The sequence below is a fragment of the Magnolia sinica genome, chromosome 10 (assembly GCF_029962835.1).
Source record: "Magnolia sinica isolate HGM2019 chromosome 10, MsV1, whole genome shotgun sequence".
Classification (NCBI taxonomy): Eukaryota; Viridiplantae; Streptophyta; class Magnoliopsida; order Magnoliales; family Magnoliaceae; genus Magnolia; species Magnolia sinica.
This window is the reverse complement of record NC_080582.1, coordinates 70,364,262-70,391,817: the sequence shown is the minus strand read 5'-3', so window position 1 is coordinate 70,391,817 and position 27,556 is coordinate 70,364,262. Positions and strand designations below refer to the sequence as shown.

Sequence of the window (27,556 nt, the reverse complement as noted above, 5' to 3'; positions counted from 1 at the left end):
TTTTAAAATTTTTTTAAGTTATTAGACTATTAGACTATATGAAGGCTTAATTTTTTTTAAATTTTTAAGTTTATTAGACTATTAGACTATATGAAGGCAATTAATAACTACTCAAATGAATGCATATACTCTCAAATGTGAAAAAACAATGTATAAATTTTATTGATGTCATTTTAAGGGGGGGGGGGGGGGGGGTGATGGCATGACAGGATAACTATGGCTTATGTGGTTGCATCTTCTTTGTGCGACTGCATAAGCTCCAATTGCACAATGACCGCATGTGCTACCATGGTATATGCAGTCCACTAGTCCAAAATGGTATGTGCGATGGCATAACTATTATGCAATTGCATTTGACAACACTGTGCATGATGGATGTTTTTGATTTTTGGAAATTGGGCTCCATGTTTCTATAATACAAACTATTCATTTGGTGCCTTGTCATGGGATGGACATGCTCCAATCTTTCTTATCGGATGATCTTAGACATGCTATTTGTGGCTTGAAAATCGACGTTGACAGCCAATGGGACTCTATACTCATCTGACAATTAGGATAATCCAATATGGGATAGTTTCTTTGGCCTCCCATTTATAACTTGCCCACCATGTAAGTGGTTTGGATGACCAAAAGCTTGGCTCACATGTACATTATGTTGGGCTGAGCGTAGTTTTTGATGTTTCCATGTTTCCTCTATGTGCACTTGGTTCTCAGGCATCCATAGGAGGAATAGTTTAAATGTGAAATCTCATCAGAAGATAGAAGAGTTGGCGATCATTGCTATCATTGCTTCAATTCATATGGTGGTGATGACATTATCAATGTCTTGGCCATTATGTTGTTTTTGGGGGCCATTTGGATCTATGCCAGATTGAGAGAGCACATTGGATGCTTTATGGTGCATTTTGATGCACTATCTACTTGAATTGCATTTACTCTTATAAAGTAGACATGGCGATCACAACAATGGGAATTGATCACATACAGCCAGAAGTATGCTAACTTGTCATGCAACCACATCTTTCTGGTCAACATGCCACTAGTCTAGGAAGTTTGTGCAATGCAAACAGTGGGGCCCACCATGAAAATTACCCGGAACAAGAAATAGGCCAGACTCAACATCTAGGTGTGGTCTGCCACGTAGGATGGAGAACCTGAAAAACCATTGGTTGAAATGCAATTGGCTTACCACATATGGTGGGAAACTTACGTGAATCCATCGGGTTAAATGCAATTCCTTAGGTGGGTGCCTACTTGATGCAAACCCCAAAGGGGTGCAAAAGATCAAAGATAGATGAAACAAGTTGGTGAGAAGAACCCTAACAATCCTCTAGCCCATTGTCAGAGATGATGATAACCCCCTCTCAAAATCTTCTTCCAAAGCAAATAACCACTAAAACCAAGAAACAAAGGGGTGCAAAGGATCAAAGATGGATAAAACAAGATTGTATAGAAGAATTGTAACAATCCTCTAGCCCAATGTTAGAGATTATGATTATCCCCTCTCAAAATCTTCTTCCAAAGCAAATAAACACCAAAATCAAGAAATTTTATTTCACAGCATCATAAAAATGCATTACACCTACATGACAACCTTATATAGGCTTAAACCAAATATAGAATTCCTAATAACAAAAAATAACCAAACTACCCTTGAATCTTGTCACTACCATATGGGATATAACTTACTCAAACGGCCTTGGAATTGCATGATCTTGTGCTCATTGGAAAGTCAACTCAATGGGCTGCCAAATGGGATCAATTTCATGTTATTCAGACATCGTTTCGTGCTCCAAAAGTGGCCCGCTAAAAAAGTGACGAAAATACAAAAGGAAAAATTATTAAATACTCAAGAAACCCTAATAACTAACTAAACAAGTAAATCCTAGAAATGTAATGACCGGTAGGTTGATCATCTCAACCCACGATGTAATCTTACTATTGATCATCGGATCGATCATCAAATCATGGATCTGGTTAAGATCATTAATAAAGACAATTTGAATGGTTGGATTCTTTAGATCTTGATCAAGCGGCTTGTGTGGCCATTTGGTTACATCAATTCCACTAGGCTTCTAAGAGAACTCATCCTCGAGTTAAACCGATAGTTGTTGTGGTGATTAGTCGCCTTTATATTATGTCCTCCTCAGCTTCGACAACAATTGATGATGAAGCCCTACATGTTGAATTGGCACGTCACTCTTATGATGGTGTTTTATGTAACACCAGCCTTTCTTGCCTTCTTCGTAGTCTTCCATGTTCAAGGCATTGACTTGTACTTCTTTCGCAAAAGTGGATTTGTAGATTTGAATTTTTGGAATATCGATCGTGGTGCCTTTGTCATTATTGACATTCGATATGTGGCCCTTGATTGACCTTGAGATGGTGCCATTGCGTCAACCTCTATAGAGTTTGCTTCTATGATCGTGACACTAACAACCTCTTCAACCATCAAATTGTCCATATTTGGTAATCCTTTAATCTCTTTTACTGTGTCATTCGATGGTTGATCATCTGATTTCATCGTCTCTTCCTTTGGTCAAGCCGTTGATCCACTAATAGTGTGCTTCCTTTGGTCGGGCCGGTGATCCATTAGTAGGTGCGCTTCCTTTGGTTATGATGTTGGTCCATCAACATGTGCATTCATGGATCCATCGAGCAAGTCAACAATGGATTCCTATTGGGGCTCAACATTAGCTTCAAACATGCCTTTCTTGGAGATGTTAGATAGTGGATTGAAGTCCATATCGTTTTTCGTGTTCAATCAAGGGCTTGGAGAACTTTCACCGCTTCCTTGAGTTCCTTGAATTTGCGCTATTTTCCTTGAATGCTCTGATCTCCTTCTTAATTCCCTCAAAATTTCCTCGTGTTGAACATTCTTGGCTTATGTTGATGTTCTCGGGCGATGGTATTGCTGCCCTTGTTCATAACATTTGCATGGGCATTGAAAGAAATCTCTAGAAGACACATATGAAGATAGGTGAAAACATTGGGTGGTAGGGATGATGATCGTGATGGTGAAAATGACCCTAATAAGGATACGGTGAAGAATATAGATCATATGACTTGTTTGAATGTCTTCCTGTCCATGCAATCTCTAAGAAAGAACATGGAATGAACTTTAGGTTTGTATTCTAGATCTAAAGGTTTTGGGGTTTCAAGATGGGTTTTGAGATAGGAAAAGGGGGAAGGGATTTGAGGTGTTCAGACTATGGTGGGTTAGGTTTTCTATGGTAGGGCCAGTGTTAGGGTTTGATTGGTTTTGGTAAGGTTTGAGGGAAAGAAAGAAAAGGAAGAGGAAAGATTGAGGAAAAGGGTGAAAATGAAGAGGAAGGATTGAGACGAGAAATTACCTTATTTTAGTTTATGAAAGAAGGAACCTGCTATGATACCAAATGATGCAACCCCAAAGGAGGTACAAAGGATCAAGGATGGATAAAACAAGATTGTAGGGTAGAACCCTAACAATCGTCTAGCTGAATGCTAGAGGACATGATGCCCTCTCTGTAGATCTTCTTCAAAGCAAATAACAACAAAACCAATAAATTTTATTTCATAGCATCATAATAATGCACTATATCTCCATAGCATAGTCTCATATAGGCTTAAAACCAAATTGAGAAGCCCTAATAATAGAAAAAATGACTAAACTACCTCCGAATCTTGTCACTGCCAATTGGGCAGGATGTAAATATAGGCCATAACTGACTCAAATGGCCTCATAATTGCATGATCTTGGGTTTATTTGAAAGCTAGCTCAATGGGGCTATCAAACAGACCGATTTCATGTCATTTGAACATCATTTGGTCCCAAAATAGCCCATCAAGAAAGTGACGAAAGTATAAAAGGGAATTATTAAATAATCAATCAAAGCCTAATAACTAACTAAAACAAATAAATCCTAGAAATATAATGTCCATCTGGTTGATCCTCTCAAACCACAATGTAATCCTTTTTTTAGGGATAATTAATTTTTATTGATTAATCACTAAGACAGAGTAGAAGCAAGAAAGAATACAACCCAAAACATTACAACCTGAGCAAAGATAAACTTTTACAATCTTTTGCATTCCTTACCCCAGATGCCCATTTTAGAATATCCCATTTGGACTTCCAAACTACCTCTTCCCACTGACCTTGTTTGTTGAGAAAGCACGTCCTATTCTTTTCCCCCCATAAGTTCCATAGAACTGCTAGCAACATCATATGCCAAATAACCGATTCTTCCTTAGCTTGGATCCTTCCGTGCCATGCCCAAAGGGGGGCATAACCTAATGTATTTCAAATATTGAGAGAACTGCGACCAACACATGTGACTATGGTTAGGACACTCTTTCTCTCTACCAACCGTGCAAATGCCACCACTTTGGTTGGAGCTTCATAGAACCAAAACCCATAAAAGAATTCTTGACTTGGGGAAGTTGATGATTTTTGGTAAAAAGATTTTATTGTGAACTTTTCCGATGGAGAAGCGATCCAAATTGGGGAGTCCTTAGAATCTGAAGAAGGATGGATATTCTGTTGACGCTCTAATAATTTGGCAAAATCAGATGCCTTCTCGTCAAATAGATCCCTTCGACAAGGAGGACACTGTACATTTATGCCTACAAGGAGGGACTAATTGGCTATAAGCATGTTTTTAGATGGGGCTAATCTTGCCAAAGAGAGGAATTTGACCTCCAAGTGCTTGTCCCATATCAAGGATCCCCCCAAAAATGAACACGAGTTTCGTCTCCAAGAGAGAAAGCCCACCCTTGCTTGAATGTCTTATTGATGGATACAATGGCCTTTCAAATACCTGAAGCTTGATAAAGCGATGATTTCTTTGTCTCCTATCCAAACGCGTGTACTCCATGTCGCAATGACCTTTCTCCATAACCTACTCTCTTCAGTGCAAAATCTCCAATGCCACTTCCGTAGCAAAGCCTCATTCATTGATTCGAACACCCTTATCGTTGCTTCACCTTCAGAAATCGGTTTGCAAACTCTTCCCTTTTGAGAAGGTGAAACTTGTGGACTTCACCAAGCCCTCTTCTTAAGAACTCATGTCTTGGCTTTTCCAACATGTCCAAGACAGACTTTGGACATTTAAATAATGACATAAAGTAGAGGGGGTTTAGACAGCGCTGCTTTGATAAGCATGATGCGGCCACCTATGACAGATGGTGACTCTTCCGTCTGAAAAGTTTCCTCTCAAATCTCTCAATCACCTTACAACACAAGTGTTTCATGGGGTTTCCTAATGCAATCAGACCCTTGATCTCATCAGATTGATTATCAGACAGCAGATCTGGTCTAGATCATCAATCAAGACAATTTGAATGGTTGGATTCTTTATATCTTCATCAATCGGCTTGTGTGGCCATTTGGTTGCATCACTAACAGTGTTTAAATTATCGCCGACAATATCGGTATCGTTGGCTCAACGATACTGAAAACCCATTTATTCGTATTGCTGCCAGATATCGTCGATAATGTCGCAGATATTTTCGAAGGGTGAGAACTGTAGCCAACAAGAGATGTTTTCGGCGATAAAATTGTCGAAATCAAAAACAAAAAACGTAAGAAAATACCTGTTTTTTACCTGGATCTGGTTGAAGACGTGAATTTCAAGAGCTTCACGGCTGTTGAGTGCAGATCGGCAACTTTCCGGTAAGATTCAACCCCAAAAAAATTGATTTTTCCGTCGAAAAATCCTCTGGCAACTTCTCAAGAAAAAGTCGGCTTGCGGGCTATGAAAATCTTAAGATTTCGTTGGAAAATAGAGGTTTTTTTTTTTTAAATTTTTGGGACGAGGGAGAGGGATTTTCGGGTTGAAAATCCAGAGATTTTAGTGGGAAGGAGAGGACTTTCGGGGTTTTTACGGAAATTGGGGATGTGATTTCATTTTAAACGAGGGTTTGGCTTTTGACGATGCAGGTCGGTGCTCCGTGGGCCCCACAGGCCCCACCATGATGCATTTGTTATATCCATGCTGTCCATTAATTTTTAAATATCATTTTAGAGCTTGATCCAAAAAAATAGGTAGATCTAAAACTCAGGTGGACCATACCACGAGAAAACAGTAGTCATTAAATATCCACCATTTAAAACCTCTTGGGGCCCACTGTAATGTTTATTTGATATCCAAGTTGTTGATTAGGTCTTAAATACCTGTGTGAAGGGAAAAAAGAAATATCAGCTTGATTTAAAACTTTCGTAGCCCGCAAGAAGTTTTTAATGGTAGACTGTATACGTTCAATCAACATTGTGTGGTCCACTTGAGATTTTGATCCATCTCATTATTGGACTGTTATCATAAAATGATCTAGAAAAATGGACTGACGGAATGGATTAAACATATGCATCATGGTGGGACCACAGAGCATGGACCAATGGCAAGGCTTTAAATCGGATTGCGTATTGAGTTACTCAGTATGCTTTTATGGTAACTTACTACGCTTTTATGGTAGTGAGTCAACTCATTTGGGCCCACTGTTAATGTATGTGATTTATCCACACCTTCTATCCATTTTTTCTGCTAATTTTAGTGGTTGATCCCAAAATTTAAGTAAATCCAAAGCTCAAATGGACCATACCATGGGAAACAGTGTGGAATAATGATTTCCACAGTTGAAACCTTGTTAGGACCCGCAATTATGTTTATTTGTCATCCAACCTGTTCATAAGGTTGAACGGACCTCGATGAATCGAAAACACGAGTATCAGTTTGAGGAAAAGCTTCTTTGGCCTCCACGAATTTTTCAATGGTAGAGGTTCAATCTCATTGTGCCCTGTGGTGTGATCCACTTGAGCTTTTTATATTCTTCCATTTTGTGGTAAGGCCATAAAATTATGTGTTGAAATGGATGAACAGAGTGGATGAAATAAATAAATAACGGTGGACCCCACAGTGTTTACTCAATACGCAAATCCGCTTCCTACTAGAACCAGATTGGCTGGTGTACCTCACACCAGCTATATATCTGGTGTATTGACATCAGCGAGTTCTGTGGGTCTAGTTATGAGGTATGTGTTATATCCAAACCGTCCATTCATTTGGCGTAGTCGTCTTAAGGCTTGAAATGAAAAATAAGATAGATCTAACTATCAAGTAGACCACACTGAAAAAGAAAAAAGAAAAAAAAGGAAAGCTGTGGGAGATTAAACGTCTACCATTGAAACCCTTTTTGGGGTCACAGAAATTTTCGATCAATATGAAATTTGTTTTTCCTCTTCATTCTGGCCTTTGTGACCTTATGGACAGATTGGATGGAAAATAAATGTTATAGTAGGCCCTATGAATTGTTTAATGGTGAAAATCATTATCTTTGCTGCTATTTGTGGTGTGGTCCACATGATCTTTGGATATGATTCATTTTTTGGATAATGCTCTAAAATCATCTATAAAAATAGATGAATGGTATAGATATAATCAGTGTTCGAGTTGTCGGTGTCGCTACAAGTTTCGCTGGTCGGAGATAACAATATAATATCGTTATCGCCGATAACCGGAAATGCAGGGAAAAGGGGGAAATATGGAGAAAATGGTGGAATTTTTCAGTGAAACTTCAGGACATGCCTAAATACACATATTTACATATTCAAGAATGAAAAAATTGTAAAAAAAAATGCATTAAATCATAAGTTTCCATTTAATGGGGACCAAAAGGTATGCGTTGTCGTAAGAAATTACTCAAGTAGTAATCAAAATGAGTTTACATAATACAAATGCAAGCTTACAATAATAAGTTTCCATCCTGACCTCTGATTTATGGATACTTGTTCGTGGAAGCAGGACTATTAAGATACCTTTCATTTTTAACCATCCAATATATGTCCACCAATCTGTTAGTCAGATGATCACATGATTTTCAATTTTTGTTCACGGTACATCTAAACTGAGAAACATGATTTGGACAGTTTCATTTGGTGTATGCCACGTGTGCAATTTCTGAATGCATGTGTATCAACCATCACGCTCAGTCAAAGTATCAAAGCTTTTGTCTTAATACGTTTCCTCAAGTTAACATTTAGAACGGTCAAAATGAAGTGGGGCCACTTACATAATACTAACCATCTTTTGTTCAGACGATCCAACCATTTATTTAATAACCATTAATTGAGCTGATTGGATTACTCAACCAGTGTCATTTTGACACATGCTGCATCTACAACGGGATTTAATTTGAATGGTCAGGATAGTTTTACATTAGTGCTACATGTGGTAAGGATGAGTAGCTACAAATTTTTTTAATGGTGCAAAAATAGTATAGGGCTTAAAAGTAATATAAAGCAATCTAAGATGGCCCATCATCATCAGATGGAGCAACCTAACCCTTTTTAAGGGCTCTGAACGAAGATTGGTAAAGAAAACTACAGCCCTCCACGTCATTGGGAAAAGTGCTAGATTGGATGGTTATGATCTACTGGTACAGGAGATTTTCCCAAACCACATTTTCCTTTAGTACGGCTCACTTGAGCTTTGGATACCGTTCATTTTTTAAAACGAGTACTAAAATGAAATCACAAAACGGATGGATGGAGAGGATTTCTCACAACCATCACAGTGGGCCCCACTTGAGCTTGCAGCGCAGGAATAGTGGGAAAGGCTTCCGCAGTAAATCCTCGTCCCTGGTCCACGCGCTGCGGAAAGGGATTTGGCTACTCCCTTGCCGTGCTCCGTGGGCCCCACCACGAGGTATGTGTTTCATATCCCAATCTCAAGTGGACCACATTACAAGAAACAGTGTTGAATGAATGTAGACCATTAAAAGCTTTTTGGGACGATAAAAGTTTTGGATCAAGTTGATCTTTGTTTTTTCCCTTCATCCGAGTCTTTATAAGCTAATTAACAGATTGGATGTCAAATAAACAGTACAGTGGGCCTTAGGAGGATTTAAATGGTGGATATCCAATCACTACTATTTTCCCGTGGTGTGGTCCACCTGAGTTTTAGATCTAACTCATTTTTTGGATAAAGCTCTAAAATAATATTTTAAAATTAATGGATAGCATGGATACAACAAATTCATCATGGTGGGGCCCACGGAGCACCGACCTGCACCCACCGTGGTGGGGTCTTTTGAACCCCGTCAAAGTAGGCTAAGCGTACTGAGTAAACTCTATGGGGTCCACCGTGATTTATGTATTTTATCCACTCCGTCCATCCATTTTAACAGATAATTTTAGGTCTTGGGCCTAAAAACGAAGTATATCCAAACCTCAAGTAGACCACACCATAGGAAACAGTATGAATTGAACATTTACCGTTGAAAATATCTTGGGGGCCACAGAAGTTTTGGATCAAACTTCTATTTGTTTTTTCCCTCCATCCTTGTTTGTGTGATCTTATGAACAAGTTGGATGAGAAATAAACATCACTGTGGGCCCTAGAAAAGTTTTAACGGTGGAAGTCATTATTCAAACTATTTCCAATGGTGTGGTCCACTTGATCGTTTGGTATGCTTAAATTTTGGTCTCAACCCCTAAAATAATATGGAAAAACGGATGGACCGCGTGGATAGACCAGATACATTCTCTGTGGGCCCAACAGAGTGTACTCGTACGATAAGAGCGTACTGAGTAACCACGTACGCAATGCCATTCACGCCGCCCGATCCCCAAATTGCGATAAAAACGCCCAAATCCCTCTCCCCTTTCAAAATTTTCAAAATTCCCACCGATTTCTCCGGATTTTCAACCCGAAAATCCCTCTCCCTCATCCCAAATAAAAAAAAAAACCTCTAATTTCGAACAAGATCTCGGCCCGCTGGCGGAATCGAGACGTTGCAGAGGATATTTGGACGAAAAAAAAGAGGAAATTTTGGGGTTGAATCTTACCGGAAATGCCAATCTGCACTTAACAACAGCTGAATTCGAGTCTTCCTCCAAATTCGGGTGAAAAAACGGGTATTTCTTATGTTTTTTGTGATTTTTTCATCGACAACCACCCCTTTTATAGATAAAAGGGGGTTGTTAGCTACAGTTCCCACCCGTGGTTGGTGGGAACAGCGAACTATCAGCGCCCTTTTGAAAATACCGATAATATCGGCGAGATTTCGGCGAAACCTGGAAGCGAAACAAAATAATGGGGTTTCGGTGCGCTGCACCGGCGACACCGATATTATCGGCGATATTTCGATAATATCGCCGATAATTTGAACACTGGATATAATAAATACATCACTGTAGGCCCATGTAACTTTGATCTACTTTGAACTGTCCGTACAAGAGGAGTGTCAGTGCTCGTCTTCGCACGACACGTACCTACAGCAGCTATATATAGCTGGTGTGTGGTACACCAGCCAATCCGCTTCCGCTTTGCACACCTCCGTACACAAAACTTTTACTGAACCATTGAAATTGTGGGACCCACAAAAGTCAGGTCATGTCCTAAAACCAGATTGATTGGAAGATTCCTATAGGACCCACAAAAGACACTCCCCCACCATGATGCATGTGTTGTATCCATACCATGCATCCATTTGGAGAGATCGTTTTATGGCATGAGAAAAATAATGAGATAGATATAAAGCTTAAGTGGACCCCACCATAGAAAACAGTGGAGACAGTGACATCCACCGTTCAAAACTTCTTAGGGGCCACAGAGATCAAGCTTATATTTTTGTTTTCACTTCATCTATCTCTATGTTAACTTGTGAATAGGCTGGATCTAAAAAATACATCATGGTGGGCCCTATAAATGTTTCAACTGAATAGGCTGGATCTAAAAAATACATCGTGGTGGGCCCTATAAATGTTTCAACGATGGGTGTAACTGATCCCACGGTTTTCTGTGGTGGGTCCACTTGAACTTTAGATTTATCTCATTATTCTTATAAGCTTGCATTTGTATTATATAAACTCATTTTGATTGATTTCTTACGACAACACATGCCTTTTGGCCCCCATTAAATGGAAACTTATTATTTAATGCATTTTTTTGTAATTTTTTCATTCCTGAATATGTAAATATGTGTATTTAGGCATATCCTGAAGTTTCACTGAAAAATTCCACCATTTTCTCCATGTTTCCCCCTTTTTCTCTGCATTTCCAGTTTTCGGCGATAACGATATTATATCTTTATCTCCTGCCAGCGAAACTTGTAGCGATACCGACAACTCGAACACTGATCACTAGTAGGTGAGTCGAAGCAAGGCACCAAATTCTCTACTCTGTCTCAAAATAGAATCCTGATTCCTGAGTGCTTGAGCATAGTGGCCAGTTTTGACAACTATGGCTATAACTAGCCCAAAGGGAAATGCAATATTATAGAGTGGACTGTTCATGTTGAATCCCTGAAGGATTCCGATTTTCTGTTTCTAGGCGTGTAGTTTCTTTCTGCTATCTCAGCAGGCTAGCTGCTGTCTTTGTTTTTCTCTTTCTTTCTTTTAATGCATTTTGTGTCATCTTTCAAAAAAAATAAAAATAAAAAAAATGATCCAACACTGATCTTGGGTTTAGTTTCTATTTTCTGATTTCTAATGCATGCAGTTATGTTTTACCATGCAAAGCATCCATTTGCTTGCTGAGGTTCAGCCATTTTCATCAGTGGCAGCATTTTGATCACTTCACTTCTGCCTTTTCCTTTCCTTTTGATTGGCCAATTAGGAGTACCTATAGTTGCAGGAAGCGTGAAGCGAAGCGGTAATAGATTTGGGTGCAGGAGTGGTGAAGCGCTTGTTTCAAAATGTTGTCAAGTATAAATTACTAAGAAGCGGGAGTAGGAGTGAGAGTCCGAAGTGTGATTCAATTCAGGAGCAGTATCTAGTTAGAAGAATCCTGAAATTCAGACCATTGTCAGTGGTGTAGAAAATTGGCTGGAGAGATTATGGCAAGTCTTTGTCAAGACAAACAAGTGGCTCACTCCTAAGGTGCATCACTAGGACCCAGCCCAACTCAACCTAAACTGATGTACCATTCAACTTGACCTGAGCCCAACACGAGAACTAATTGGGCTTGAACTTTTAGACCCAACCTGATCCAGTCGATTTGGGGCTCTAAGCCTAGGCTGACTTATGACGGGTGAAGCCCAAAGACTCAAATGGCTAGGCCAACCCGCTGACAACTTGACATCCTTATCCCTAGCCTGAGCAAAGGAGGGCGGTTGATGCTGTGTGATAGTTTGGTGCCCAAAATTTGCCAAGCGTCCATAATAATTTTTGGGCAATGCCATGATTATGATGCCTTCCAATTGATGGAATAAGGCTTAGATGATGACAATGATATGATTATGATGCCTTCTCATAGGGCTGATCCTGAATAGCCAATTCCTAGAACTTGGAGTAGGAGATTAGGCCTAAGCCCAATCTGCGATCATGGTTTTAAATATTGTCTGATACAACTCGATATTGCCCGAGTCATATTGGTTTTGGTTGGAACGGGTCAGATCATCCATATGTTAGAATTGGGTGACTTGGCCTCAATCCCTCCTGACTGAGTTGGGACGATTTGTTCCAAAACAGGAAGAACCTAGTTGGTTTGAGTTGATACTAAGTCGGAGTGAGTCGACACTAGGTCAGATCCATCCATGAAAAGCTTTGTTTTTGTTAATAAATGCATTAAAATTGTTTTTTTTTTTTTCCTAATTTTATTAGTTTTTATAATTTTCCATAATTTTTATTTTTTTGGTTGGCTCATCCTGCTATGGATGAGTTATCAGTGTTGGTGATATGACTCGGTCCAATACTTTGACAGGTTGCACTCTGAAACTGATATTTCAATCATGCCTGTGATGGTCCATTCCTGGAGGTTTAATTGGCTGGCCCCACCCATTGACACTCTTATCCTGAGCTTGGGTAAAGAAGTTGATGTCAGGTTGGCAACTGATTGTTGTGCTTTTGCTGAGCCTCCATGAGAACTGACCTCAATTAGCTGGGACAAGGCTATCATGATGATGATTGTGGTGGCAATTCTGATGGAAATGGGGATGATGATGATGTCTTCTTCTCAATAACCTTTTCCTAAGAGTTTTAGATTATTTCTAAAGTTTGCTCATATTAGGTCACTAGCATAGTTCAAAACGAAACAGTAAGTCCAACAGTTACCTCTGCAAGGTTGAAAAGATATTGTGAAATGGTAAAAGAACTCGGTTGGCCTAGCCATTGTGAAACGATATTGTGAAATGATCAAGATACAAAAAGATTCTTCTTATGTTTGTGAATGTTAAAAAAATAATAAGAGACATACCGAACTCGGTGATTACTAGCATGTTGTATCAGAATACTATTTTGTGCGTTCTATTTATTCCAACATTGACCTTGCAATGGAACCTGCCTTTTGGTAAGCTGAGGATTTTTATTTTGTTGGGACAGATCACATGATTGGTTATGCACTAATATTTCTCCTGTAAGGTGATCCTAGCCATCTGGTGAGAATGGATAACAACAACTGATGGTCCAGGTTTGATGATGTTCTTCGTATGGTTAGGATCATCCAGTGGGAGAAAATTATTGTGCTCTTTTTCGTTCATCATGGGCCCACCATATGAGTGATTTGGATCATTGAAAAGGTGGGCCCCATGCAATGCAGCTTATTGCTCTGAGAAAATGCTTGATCAAGCACTGTATTTTTCCTCCTGATAAAAGTCCGAGGTAGACATTGATTGTTACCATCAACAATTTTCAATGTCTGCTGTTCATCTGCCGTCTGGTCACCAACTCATTTCCCTTTCCTCGTCTGCAGGCAAGGAAACTTGAAGCACAATTGGATGAACAGATGAATTCATATCGTAAATTGGTTGCTTCTGCTACAAAAGTCGATGGTTCAGAGAATGATCTTGAATCTGGTATAGATCGATTACTGAAACAACTTAAGCAAGTAATTTCCCAGATGCAAGCATGGGTATCATCAGGGGGCTCAGAAATTTTTTCTCATACCTTGACTCGGCATCAGGAGATTCTACAAGATATTACTCAGGTAATTTTGCTCTCTAAACTAAACAAATACAAAAGCTGGACTGCTAATATTTTAGTCAAAATGATTATTTTTTGTGCACCATGAGGAGTTCGTATATATGTATCAACAGAGCCTAACCCAGTGCTTAACATGATTGAAGTGCAGGAGTTTCAGAGGCTTCGGTCTAGCCTTAGAGCTAAGCTAGAGCATGCATCACTCCTTCAAGATTTTAGGGAGTTTGATCACGCACGAATGGACATAGAAGCGAATGGTGATTTTGAAGGAAGAGCTCTCCTTAAAGAACAAGCAGCTATAAGCAGAAGTACAGGACAGGTACCAGAAACTGAACGGCACTTTTCTCACGAAAATATTTTTACAAGGATGGTAATGATTTGACTTTACATTGATGAATGTTTCAACAACATGACATGGGGGTTACTTAATGGTAGCTGATTCTAGATTGGCTAGCTAAGATTAGGAGAACTTTTGTTCAATGCAAATCATCATGTAATTGGTCTGCTTATATTGTGGTTGGCTTTACTACCAATCTCTACAGCATTTAACAAGAACTTCCACGGCAAAATTACATGCAATTAGTCATTTAAAACAGTTAAACCATGTCATATGAAAAGGATATGGCGGTCTTGATGCAATTGGAGGACATTTAGGTAAATCTCTCTTAAACCGCTTCATGGTCCTCTCTCTACCAGAAGAGACCTACTTTTTACAACTTTTCATCCCTTCTCTCTCACAATTTGAAAACTAGGTCTGCGACAATACGCCAATTACATTGTTATGGGATACGTGCAGACTGTAGCTGTTGGATCTAGGGTCAGTTTCAATGATACAAACCATGATTTGTTGAGATACGCAGCTGATGGTGGCTGCATTTAAAATATTCAAGGTTGGAAGATCATAAACTTTCCATCAGTGGTCTACAAAACACTGGTTATCCCAATATTACCTAAATCCCCAATCTCTCTGCATTTTTTTTGTTCCCAATCGTGCGATCCAGATCATTTGTCATTTGTGAATTCAGTGTTCAAATTATTGGTATTGTTATGTATATTGATGACCGGGGATATAGAAACATGTATTGGTATCGCTGATACTTGGGAAAATATTGCTGTCAGAGGGAAACATTAGTAAAAAGGTGGAATTTTCAGTGAAACTTCAGGAGATGTTAAAAGACAAATGATTACACGTATGAATCAAAATATTATATCAACTAACGGTAACGTGATTGGTTATATAAACAAAATTTATGAAAGGGTTGTTTAATGTTGGAGTTAGGTGCGATGTTTACTGCATTAATTCCAAAAAAAGGCGGCGCGGAAAGTTTAAAGGATTTTAGACTCAAGTCTTTTGGGGGTCCATATAGGATCTTAGTGAAGTTGTTGGCTTCAAGACTTAAAGTAGTAATTGGGGAAGTTATTTCCTGATCTCAAGGGGTGTTTTTGGTGGCGAGGCAGATAGTGGATAGTGCGTTGGTGGCATACGAATGTATCAATTTATGTAATAGGAAAGGCTTGAAAGGGGTTGTTTGTAAATTGAATATTGAAAAAGTGTTTGATCATGTGGATTGGGATTTTTTGGATTATACGCTAGGGTAGTTGGGATGTGGCGAGAAGCGGCATGCTTGGATTCGCGGACATGTTGAATTGGCTAAATTCTTGATATTGGTTGGTGGTTCTTTGAATGGATTTTTTTTTTTCATCTTCTAGAGGATTGCGGCAAGGGCCAAGGGGACCCTTTGTCTCCTTATTTGTTTGTGGTAGTGATGGAGGCTTTTAGTAGAATGATTGATAGAGGTGCAACGGTGGGCCTTGTGGGAGGATTTAGAGTTAGATTACTCATTTATAGTATGCTGATGATACACTTCTTTTATGTGAGGCTTAGGAATCAATGGTGAACAACCTTCATATGATAATAATATGCTTTGAAGTGGTATCAGGTTTGAAAGTTAATATTACTATATTAGTAAAAGCAAGCTATTGGGGGTTGGTATCTCAAGGGAGGTGGCAGCTTCATTTTCTAGGTTATTTGGGAGTAGGGAAGGATCCTTCCCGTCTGCTTATCTTGATCTTTCCTTATAATTAGGAAAGCTGACTAATCGCGTATGGGATAAATTTATAGAGAGATTTGAAAGAAAGTTATCTCAATGGAATAGTAGGCACCGGTCTTTGGGAGAGAGGACAACTCTAATCAAGGCAGCGATGTTGAACCTTCCGATTTACTTCATGTCCATTTTAAAATGTCCAAAATTGGTTTTGGTCAAATTGGAAAAATGAGGTGGATTTTCTATGGAAGGGAGCAGAAGAAAAATATAGGCTTCATCTTATGAAGTGGGAAGATGTTTGTAAGCCATGGAATCAATGGGAGTAGGTTTGAGAAGGTTGGAGGTAATGAATGAAGTTTTGTTAGAAAAATGGGTTCGGAGGTTTGGGGTGGAAGAGGGTAGGTTGTGGAGAGGTGGTGGGTGGGAAGTATGGGGTTGAAGAACGAGTTGGTGGACTTGTTCTTAATCGTTGTATAGGTCATCTTGTATTTGGAAATCGGTGCGATAAAAAGTAAGGTGGGAAGGGGTAGGCTTTTCCTTGGGAAATGGTTTGAAGATAGGTTGTACAAGGTGAGGAAGTCTTTTGGACTCCTCCATGCAGAAGAAATTTAGATGATATTGAGGTCAAGGAGTTGGTTAATTTGCTGAAGCTACTTTCTAAGGTGCATCCTGTGGTATCGGAGTCGGGTTCGTTGTGGTGGTTATCAATGAAGTTCGGTAAATTCTCGGTAAAATATTCTTTCAAAATGCTTAGTGATGGAGGGTCCAGAGATGGGGTCAATCAATCAGCTTATGTTTGGCATTATGGTGATCCTCTTAAGGTCGTTGCTCTAGTTTGGCTTGTGGGATGCAAAAAGGCGTTAACAGTTGACAACCTTCGCAAAAGGAAGCTGATCCTTCTCAATGTTTGTTTAATATGTTATCTGGATGAGGAATCAGTGGATCACCTATTTATTCATTGTTCGTTCACAGGAAGGATGCGGTAATGCTTTTTCAAATTGTTTGGAATATCATGTGTCTGGCTGAAATCCATTGGTCATTTCTTTTTATGGGGCATGAAGGTGGTTCAGTGAAGATTGGAAAAAAAAGTGTGACGCATATGTTTAGTAATGGTGATTTGATTCTTATGGCTAAAAAGGAATCATCACTGTTTTAGGAATTGGGCGAGGCAAATTTCAGAGCTTTTTAATAGGTCTAAAATGCATGTGATATAATGGGCAGTTGCAACAAAGGCTATTTTTTTTTTTTTTTTCCTTTTAGCTGGCAAGAGTTGTAGTTTTTTCTTTTCTTGGTTTCTTTTTGTTTCCTTGTATTCTTTGGCTGCGACCTTTCTTAATAAAAAAATTTAACGTTAAAATTTATTTATTTTTATGTCAAACAATTATACATAATACGTTTCCATTTTATAGGGGCCTAACCGCATGTTGTTGAAAAAATCAGTATAAAATAAATATATAAAATTTGTAGCCAATCAATATATTGGCCAACATTCATTATTGTATAAAATTTCCACATTAATATGCAGTGAAGAACACATTTTTCACAGAAGTGTTAATGTTTTCACCACAAATCCATGTCAATGCATGAGAATCATGCATATACATGGATTTCGACATGTTTATACTTCAAGCAGTTTCGGTATCCTTGACGACAATACCAATAATATTGGCAATATTATCAATAATATCTTTGATATTTGGAACATAAATTGTTATTGGATTGCTATTTTTACCCCTGAAATTATGGTTCCATACTCTTAAGAGTTGAATAAGTTGTAATATAATTTATACTTAAAATGTAGAGATCTAAACGTTGATTTATGCAATGTAATATAATAGTATGCACATAGGATCTGTACTAATAAAATTCATCATTCACATGTAAAATAAAATTATAAAAATATGTATTGCATATAGTTTATTTTTTGGAAAGCAAGAGAGGAATACTCTCTTGTTACTTACCAAGGGCAAAGCCTAAAAAAGATACAATAAGCGGGGTGAACCCTGAGAGAAAAAAGAAAAAGAAGCAACCCACATCTCGGGCGGAGGGAGGAAGAAAAAAAAAAGCAAGAAAAAGAAGGCAAGAAGAGGGCTGAAGAGAACGAGGGGAGGAGGAAAGGCCTTAAAGCAAACTAGCAATCTCTATCTCCATGATGAATCTGGAAGGAGAGAGCATAGAGATGCCAACTAGTCTGGAGAGAACCGTCCAAAAGGGAGCAGAAGTAATCACGGCATGACTACTGGAGGCGGTAATGTAGTAATGCAATCTTCGGGTTGATAGGCGCATCTCCCAAGAGGAGGACGACGAATCTCTGATAGCTGCAAGACTTTGCCAATCGTGTAGCAAGATGCAAGTCCCTGCATTTTGATTAGTACAAAAATTAGTTATGCCTAGGGTCAAGGTATGGAGGCACCTATCCATCATTCCTTGAGTGGTATATTTGGAGACTATTCCCCAAATTGGAGTTGAATTAGGCGTGAACAAAGGAGCCCAACTTTGGAATCTGAAATCTCGGCACAGACAAGTCCATCACGGAATAGAACTTTAGTTACTTGGCGAATGGGAGGCTGCAAAATAGAGAAGGCAATAGGAAAATCCCAGGCAACAGAGATAGCGCTGAGAGCCTCAGCTGCGATGGTAGGCCCGAAGAGGAAAAGAACTCTAGCTCTCAGATACCAAATAATATTCCTAAATATAGATTCCTTTGGGGAATATTTGTTGTTACAAATACGATTATTCCTTTCTCTCCAAATATGCCAAACAAGGGCGGGAAAAGGGAGCCTGCAGAGAGAAGAAGAAATAGGATCATTAGCGTTTTCCACAAAATAAGCAATTGATTGAAGTATGGTGGATTGGTAGACAAAAGGGATAGAAAGTTTTGTGTGAGATTCCTCCATAACCAACCAATAAACCTGCAAGAGAAGAATAGATGATTAATAGATTCAATACCATGTTGGCATAAAACACAAGAAGTATCATCAGTAATACTAAGAGAGGATAACAAGTCTTTTTTTTTAAAGCTTTCCAAGAAAGGCCATCCAAGCCAAAATGGATTGTCTAGGAATGTAGCCCTTGAACCAAATAAGATCGCTTCAAGGCAGGTTTGGGGACACAAATCTACAAGCCTTCACAGTGGAGGCAAAGTTAAGGGCACCATCTGGGGAAAGGGTCCAGATGATCTCATCCTGGACTGGAATAATTTGATAAATTTTAATTTCCTAGAAGAGTTGAGCCATAGCTAGAGAGTTAGGATAGGGAAATGTCCATTCAGTGCCTTGGATTGGTAAACTAATAGGGAAGTTAGTTCCTATTCCAATGTCTTGAGTGGCAGATATCCCTAAGGGTAAAAAAGGCAAGAATCTCCTAGCCAAGGGTCAAACCAAAAGTCCGCGGGTTGCCCGTTTCCCACCATGAATCTGGTGTAACACCTAGTATGTAGTTAGTTAGTGATTGCATGTGACTAACCCATGTTCTCCTACCCCTAGCATATTACATGTTGGAGAAGTAGCATATGACATGCCTATTTTGTTACCTTGTAGCGGAGTGACATGCGATCCACGTAATCTTAAGTAGATGATTCACATTCAAAGGAAAAGAGTTAAACAATCAAAGGGTCGAAATATTCCAACCAGGGAATTTTTCTTTAGTATCCCATCCACCATGAGGCCCATCATATAATGGTTGGGGTTATTGAAACATTATCCCATATCCAATGGCTATAGTCCCGGCGCATCGAGACCTATGCAAACCTCCTTGGAAACCATCTCCTCTGTTTGCATGTGCATTATTTATGTCAGTCATACTAGTTTTTATTAGTCATACCTCTCTCTCTCTCTCTCTCTCTCTCTCTCTCTCTCTCTCTCTCTCTCTCTATCGGAGGTAACAATAATTTGTTAAAAGCCCAAAGCAGAACTAGAAAAGCTAGAGGAAAGATGGGGTATCATCGAACCCCTAGCAAGGAAAACTCAACTCCCCACTATCCCTCAAAATCATTTTTACAACACTCCAAAAACTCTTTTAAGCACACAACTAAATTGATCACTTTCCTTTTTTCTCGTTGGAAAATCTCTTCTGGAGTTTCCATGTTGCTTCTTGTTTGATGAATTGAACTAGAATCATGGAAAGGTACGATTCCATGGAACTTCTATCTGTTAAAAGCTCCTTGTGTCTTGATCACGTTGTTTAATGATAAGTATTGAGTTCCATAGAGGAATTTCACATTTGGGTGACTTTTTGTTATTCGGGTGATAAGATTGAGTTCCAACTTCCATAGAAAGAGGAGTTTCCCATTTGGATGACAAGTTCCCAGAACTCTTCCAAAATCGAGAGCGATTCATTTGACGAGAGATTGAGGAGATGAATCAGAACACACTTGCCATGGCATGCATGCGTGAGATTTGAGACACTCAATCAAAGTTTATGAGATTTGAGACACTCAACCAAAGTGTACTATGTCCATTACGTAATGGTGTTCGGGCTGTTACTTGTTATGGGGCGGTGACGGTTTGTTCCAAAAAAATTAGTTTTTGATGGTCCTGTAATGTCCATAATGGCCGTTACACAATAAATTCGGAGAAAAAATCCATTTTTTACCTGAGACAAAAAAGAGTACCAGGGATGTGACTCTTCTTCTTCATTTTTTTTTTCTTCTTTCTTCTTCAATGGTAAAAAAAACCTAGCGTACTTGGAGTTGGGATGGGACTCTTCTTGCTCTTGTTTTTTTCTTCCTCCTCTGCTTGCAATCTCTCTCTCTCTCTCTCTCTCTCATTGCTTCAAAAGAAAAAAAAAAAAGCATTAGAGGGGTGAAGTGTTGTCCTCATTATAACCTAGAGTTTAAAAGAGAGTAAGAGACTTAAAATGATCCTCTGGTTGCCTATGATGCTTGATACACCTACACTAAAAAATTGTACATGTGGCACATGTTTAATAAACTGAGTCGATTAAAATGTGGGACCCGTTGTTACTAAATTGGCAACACTAATGGGACGAGTGCCATAGATTGCATGAATTTGGGGCTAATTTGAGGGCATTTGAGTGGTCCCTTAAATCGGTAACACTATTCATTCGAATTTAATTTCAATTTGTTCTTAAAATTATATGGAGGAATGATGTCAAATGCTTATGAATGTGCATTGATGGGATGAATGCCATAGCATGCATGAATTCCGGGCCAATTTGGGGTCATTCTAAGCCTACTATGTTAATCAAATCATCAGACAACCCGAGACAACATTCTTACGAAAGAGTGGACCGTTACACCACCATAAACATCTTCAAAACCACAAAAGAATACATATTTGGAATCCTCTCGATATTTTGGATTTTATTGACATTTTCTCGATTTTTTCTTTCTTTGAAAAAAGTTGACTATTTTGGGGGGTGTAATGGCTGTAACGATAACGGTCCGGATCGTTATGCCCACCGTTATTGTTACGGTACACCTTGCATTCAATAGGCGGGGTTCTTTAAGAACATGCCTCCCAAAAAACTAGTCTACTCTACCTGTTAGGTGGGCCATACGTTCATTGCAAACAGTTGATGGTTCTCTTTCTAACTATCCATTTTTCTCAAATGGGCGTGGCCCACTTGATGAGTGTGGCATTGAATGGGTGGGATTGAGTGGGAACATCCCTTGCTGCTAATATATGTTGCTCCACTTATCAAGTGGGTCACATGTGTACTTGGAGTATCGGTCACTGGTGGAAATGAGAGATAAAGTACCACCATGTGATTTTCGTTTTAACCATCCATTTTCTCACACAAGTGTGGCCCCACTTGGTGATTTTGGCATCCAATGGATGGGATTGAGTGGGAGCATCCCTTGTCCCTATTATATGAGTGGATTTGAGAGGTTTTGAAGGGAAGGGGAAGAAGAAGAAACAAGAATTTGAGAGAAAAAAGGGCTTGTTGTGTCTTAGAGCCCACACAATCCTAACACACTAACTTTTATTATGTAAGAAGATAAAGCACTCTTACATACACCAAAGGAACACAAAAGACGGTGTACTCACACACAAACACTAACATAATATACATACACTATTATCTCTCTATACTCCCCCTCAAGTTGGAGCATAGATGTCAATCATGCCAACTTGCTAGTAATATAGATAAGAGTGTCCTGATTGAGAGAGTTGGTTAGGACATCGACCAATTGGGCCCTAGAGCGAGTGAAGGGAGTTGCAATTTCCTTGTTAGCCACTTTCTCCTGAATGAAGTGACAGTCGATCGTCCACGTCAATGTGCTTCGTGCGCTCATGAAACACCGGATTGTTGGCAAAATGAGACTGGAAGGAGTATAGCCAAGTTATTTTAAAAGGGTTCAAAGCCAAACAAGTTCACATGTTGCATGAGCCATTGCCTTATACTCGACTTCAGTGGAAGAGCAAGCAACAACAGATTGCTTCTTATTCTTTAGGTGATAAGATTGCCACCAATGAATGTATAGTATCCAAATGTAGATCCTCAATCATGTGGACTTCTAGCATAGTTAGCATCAAAGTAGCTCGAAAGATGAAGATGCTCGTGCTGCTGAAAGAGTAAACCCTTACCCAGGGCGGACTTGAGATACCAAAGGATACGATACACAACTTTCAAATGCGAGGTGCGAGGGGTATGCATGAATTGACTAACAACGCTAACGACATAAGAAAGATCCGACCAGGTGATAGTGAGATAAATAAGGCTGCAAACCAATAAGCGGTAAATTCATGAATTAGAGAGGCAAGTACCATCATTAGGAGTGAGTTTCGTAGTAGTATCCATAGGCGTAGTGGCAGGCTTGCATCCTAGCATCCCCGTCTCGGTGAGAAGATCAATAGCATATTTTCGTTGAGAGAGAACCACATCTGACTTCGACTGAGTGACTTCAATCGCCAAGAAGTATCAAAGAGTCCCTAGGTCTTTGATCTCAAAATGAGTTTTGAGAAAAGATTTAACATCCATCATTCCTTTTGTATCATCTCCAGACAAGACAATGTCATCCACATAGACAATGAGAACCATAACTGCTGTGGGCTGACGAAAAACAAAGAGAGAAGGATTGGCTTGGCTTCAAATAGATCCAAAGTCCAGAAGAGCACTATTGAACTTGTCAAACCAAGCACATGGGGATTGTTTGAGACCATAAATTGATTTCTTTAGTTGACACACAAGGGGTGAATCGTGAGAGCCATGGGCATGGAAAAACTTGGGGGTTGATCCATCTAGACCTCTTCAACAAGATCATAGTGTAAGAAGGCATTTTTCACATCTAGCTGAAATAAGGGCCACAACAAGTTTACAGCCATAGAGATAACCACACGTGCAATGTAAGTTTTTCCACGGGAGAGAATGTCTCAAAGTAGTCCACACCATATGTCTGAGTAAAACCCTTCGCGATCAATTGCGCCTTATAATGGTTGACGGAACCATCGAGACGATACTTGGTGGTGTAAACCCATAGGCATCCAACAATTTGTTTTCCCTTAGGTAAAGAGACTAGCTCTCAAGTATTGTTCTTCTCCAGAGCCTACATTTCTTCTATCATCTTCTTAGTCCAATTAGGGCTACACATGGCTTCCTTCAAATTGTGTGGGGTAGCAGAGGAGTATATGGAAGCTGCAAAAGACTGGAAAGAAGATGAAAGATGATGGTGAGAGACAAAATTACTTATGGGATGCTTAGTACATGAGCAGAAAGGCTTACGTAACGATGGGAAGATCGTCATGAGAATGAGGGTGAGAGCTTATACCTGAACCACCAACAGGAGCAGAAGTAGAAGTTTTAGTTCGTCGATGATACACAACAATAGGCTTTGGAACAGACGGGGTTGACACCACATCATTATTAGGACAGACGACTGGAAGACGTATAGAATCAGACTGTGTAACCTCCCCCTTACTAGCAAAAGGGTTGTGCAGAGATCTCACTTTAGCAGAAAAGTATGGAATCTCTTAAAAGAATATGACATCTATAGACACATACCTTTTACAGGTTGAGGGATCATAACACTTATATCCCTTTTGAGATTGAGCGTAACCTAAGAAAACACGCTTTATGGCTCGAGGACTCTAACTTATCATTGCTCCCATCGAGAATCTGAACGAAGCTTGTACACCCAAAAACTTTAGGGGGTAACAGGAACGATTTGTCTTGTGGGTGTAAGATTTCAAATGAAGACTTGTGTGACAATATTCAAGATGGAATGCAATTAATTAAGAAAACAACAGTAAGGCATCATCTTAAAATCATTTTGGAAGATTTATACTAAGTAGGAGCGCATGAGTAACTTCAAGCAAGTGACGGTTCTTTAGCTCAACTACACCATTTTGTTGAGGGGTGTGAGGACATGTTGTACGGGACAAGATACCATGATCCTACAAGAAAGATAAAAAAATCATTCGACATATACTCGCTCCCATTATCAGAATGTAAAGTTTTGATGGGGCATTGAAATTGGTTGACTGACCACCTCATTGTAAAAGAGCTTAAACATATAAAAAACTTCACCCTTGGATTTTAAGAGTTAAACCCAGGTCATCCGTGTTTAATCATCAATGAATGTAACAAAATATTTAGATCCAAAAAGTGAGGTAACTGGAGCAAGGCCCCAAACATCTGAGTGGACCAACTTGAATTGCATGGGTTTCCTCTCAGACAAACTAGGAGGAAACGCAGTCCGATGATGTTTGGAGAGCTCGCAAGTTTCATAGTTCAAAGGTTTAGATGCAGATATGGAAGGAAACACAAGTTTTAACCTAGACACGGATGGATGCACTAAATGGCAATGCCATTCGGACACAGACTCCTTATCTAAGAACAAGGCACAAAATGCTATTGTGGGTGCATCGTCAAAAAAGTAAATGCCTTTACGTTCACGACCCCCACCAATCATCCACTTCGTCTAGAGGTCCTGAAACACAGTGAGAGGGGAAGAAAGTTATTGAACAATTTAATTATTTCGTAGAAGAGCTAACGGATAAATCTACATCTTAAAACCTCAAAGCATCCTCATCATATAGGATGCCAACTATAACATCCCAAAACTTTAGATAACATCCTTGTAAAATGTTAACATTCATGGTGGAGAACATTAGAGAGGAAGAGAGAATGGCCAAAAGAAAAGAGAGATTAGAGTCTCTACTTAAGCTCTCATCTGTAAAGATTTTAACCCTAAAACCTTAGGTAGCCGGTGATGTAGGACGTGGCACAGATACATTAGTAGCATGTCTGAACCAAAAGAAGGCCAAATGGAAGCGAAAGTAGTCCGTCAGATCAGGGCTCAGTCCTACGTAGGGCATGACGTAATTGGGCTCCATGCACGTCTGGTTCAAAGAAATTCATTCAGAATTACCATTCGAAGTGTGAACCATAAATCGGCCATAACTTTTGATCTGGGTCATCGTTACGGGATACACAACCTATTGATCTTTATGTAGTAGGCCATCCGGGGTCAACTGACTCGCATAATGGGTCACATCAATCTGTTTCATGAGAAAACACATGCTTCCAGCTCAAAATTGTAATTTTAAGAAAATTTACCATTTTTAGTAATTTCGATTTTTGTCATATCTCCTTATTTTTAGAGTTTTAGGATCTCCAGCTTTTTAGAAATTACTTATAATCATGCTAGGACTCCTCTAGTAAGGTTAATTTAGGACTTTTTATTTTTGGCAAAATTTACTATTTCGGGTAATTTTTATTCTAGTTGAATTAGGACTTTTATTAGAGTTAGAATTTTGCTATTTTGGGTAATTTCAAATTAGTGTTTTATTTTTTTCTTTACGAGTAGTTTAATAAAAAATCATACACATTAGACATTATTCAATAACATACTTGAATTTTCTCTCTTATTTTCTTGTGCATTCAAGAACTCTCCTTGGGGATTCAAGGTTTTATTCACTTGAGGAAGACAATGATTTTCCTCTTCACTTTTCATGCTCTTCTTTCTTTATTAGTGGTGTAATTGAAAAATCATACACATTAGAAATTATTCAATAAAATACTCGAAATTTCTGTCTTATTTTCTTTTGGATTCAAGGTTTTAATCATTTGAGGAAGACGGTGATTTTCCTCTTCACTTTTTCACGCTCTTCCTTGCGTCAGCCGGGGTGATTTGTAAGCTTGATTTGGAAAAAACCTACGATCATGTTGATTGGAATGTCTTGAAGTTTATGTCGGATAGGCTTGGGTTTGGAGTTAAATGGAGGGGATGGATGAGAGCCTGTGTGTCATCCGCCCGTTTCTTTGTTCTTTTGAATGGGCTCCCTTTGGGTATTTTTGTGAATCCCGGGCTCCTCGTTAGGGGGACCCCCTCTCTTAGATCCCAATTTCCTCAGATTGCAAATTTATGCCCTGTTCAGTCCATCTTGGTCACCAATTGCTTCTCCTATCTAGATCAGTTTAGCTCCCCCCCTACTGTGAGTATATATCCAATGATGAGGCCAAGGAGATGACAAAAATGCTCTCTTTTCACAGGCATTCGTCCCAACCCAAACAGCTTTGGACGCTCCATTGTGGTTACATGACAAAAAGGGCGGTTTCTTGGTGTGGTCTCTTCTCAGTATCATTCAGGAGTTGAATCCTGGCACTACCTGCTCCTTCATGGGCTCCATTTGGCATTATCAGGCACCTCCTAAGGTGGTGGCTTTTGCGTAGTTAGCCGGTAGAAACAGGATCTTGACAGTGGACAATCTCTGGAAGAGAGGGATGGTGCTTCCTGACATCTATCTTATGTGCAAGAAGGATGAGGAATCTGTTGTGCATTTGTTTCTCTCCTATCCATATGCGTTAGGAGTTTGGGACTTCATCTCTTCTACTTTCAAGCTTTCCTGGCTCTTACCAAACACCAATGGAGGATCTATTTCTATCTTGGCATGGTGGGGGGCCTTCTTCCAAGGATAGAAAGAAATGGCGCCTTGCACTGCTAGTAGCATTATGGTGTATTTGGATTGAAAGAAAAGGTAGATGTTTCAGGAACACTTGTGAGACTCAGGGTGCTACAGTGAGAAATGCGTTTTTCTAAGGGAGTGGGATATGTAATATTTGGGCTGGTTTATATATATATATATAAAAAATTTCCTTTTTTCTTTTGACCATTCTTGGACATGCAGAGCTTAGAGTATGACCCAACAGTTGCCCGATCTGATTGCTGGCTACTGTGGGCTGCATCAGTATTGCTGAGCTATACCCAAGATGGATCCTAGGGCCCATATTCACACCATGTCTTATCTGACGCAAGCAACTGAAAGAATTTGAGGGATCTGGGTATTGTATATTATACATATTTTTACTATTTCCATGATTGAATGACATCCTATCATTCAATGTGCAATTTTATATATGTGGACTGCTTCTCCATGTATAGTGGGTGGAGTTGTTTCTGGGCCTTTCGAGTTGTATGTCTTTCGCTAGGTTTTATCTGTTTTTTTTCTGTTTTCTTAGGCTCTGAGCTTCATAGTTGTTGTGTTTGGTTTTTCTAGTTGTTTTGATGTATGAATGTCTCTGTCTGTCTGTCTGTGCATGTGTGCGTCTGTGTGTATGTGTGGATTTGCTTTTGATAAATGATAATTAATAACTTATTTAAACATGCTTATACTTGAAAAATGAATAATCTTTTAGGCATATTATATATATA

General features: G+C 39.3%; 1 protein-coding gene across 3 annotated transcripts in view; it reads left to right on the top strand.

Annotated features, from left to right (window-relative positions):
* The window catches only part of LOC131216937 (Golgi SNAP receptor complex member 1-1), a 46,527-nt gene that overhangs the window by 7,142 nt on the left and 11,829 nt on the right, over positions 1 to 27,556 (top strand). For all 3 annotated transcript variants that reach the window (XM_058211575.1, XM_058211576.1, XM_058211574.1), the window contains exons 2-3: positions 13,668 to 13,901; positions 14,046 to 14,213. In XM_058211575.1, coding sequence (XP_058067558.1) covers positions 13,668 to 13,901; positions 14,046 to 14,213 — 402 coding nt within the window. The remainder of the gene's footprint in view (positions 1 to 13,667; positions 13,902 to 14,045; positions 14,214 to 27,556) is intronic.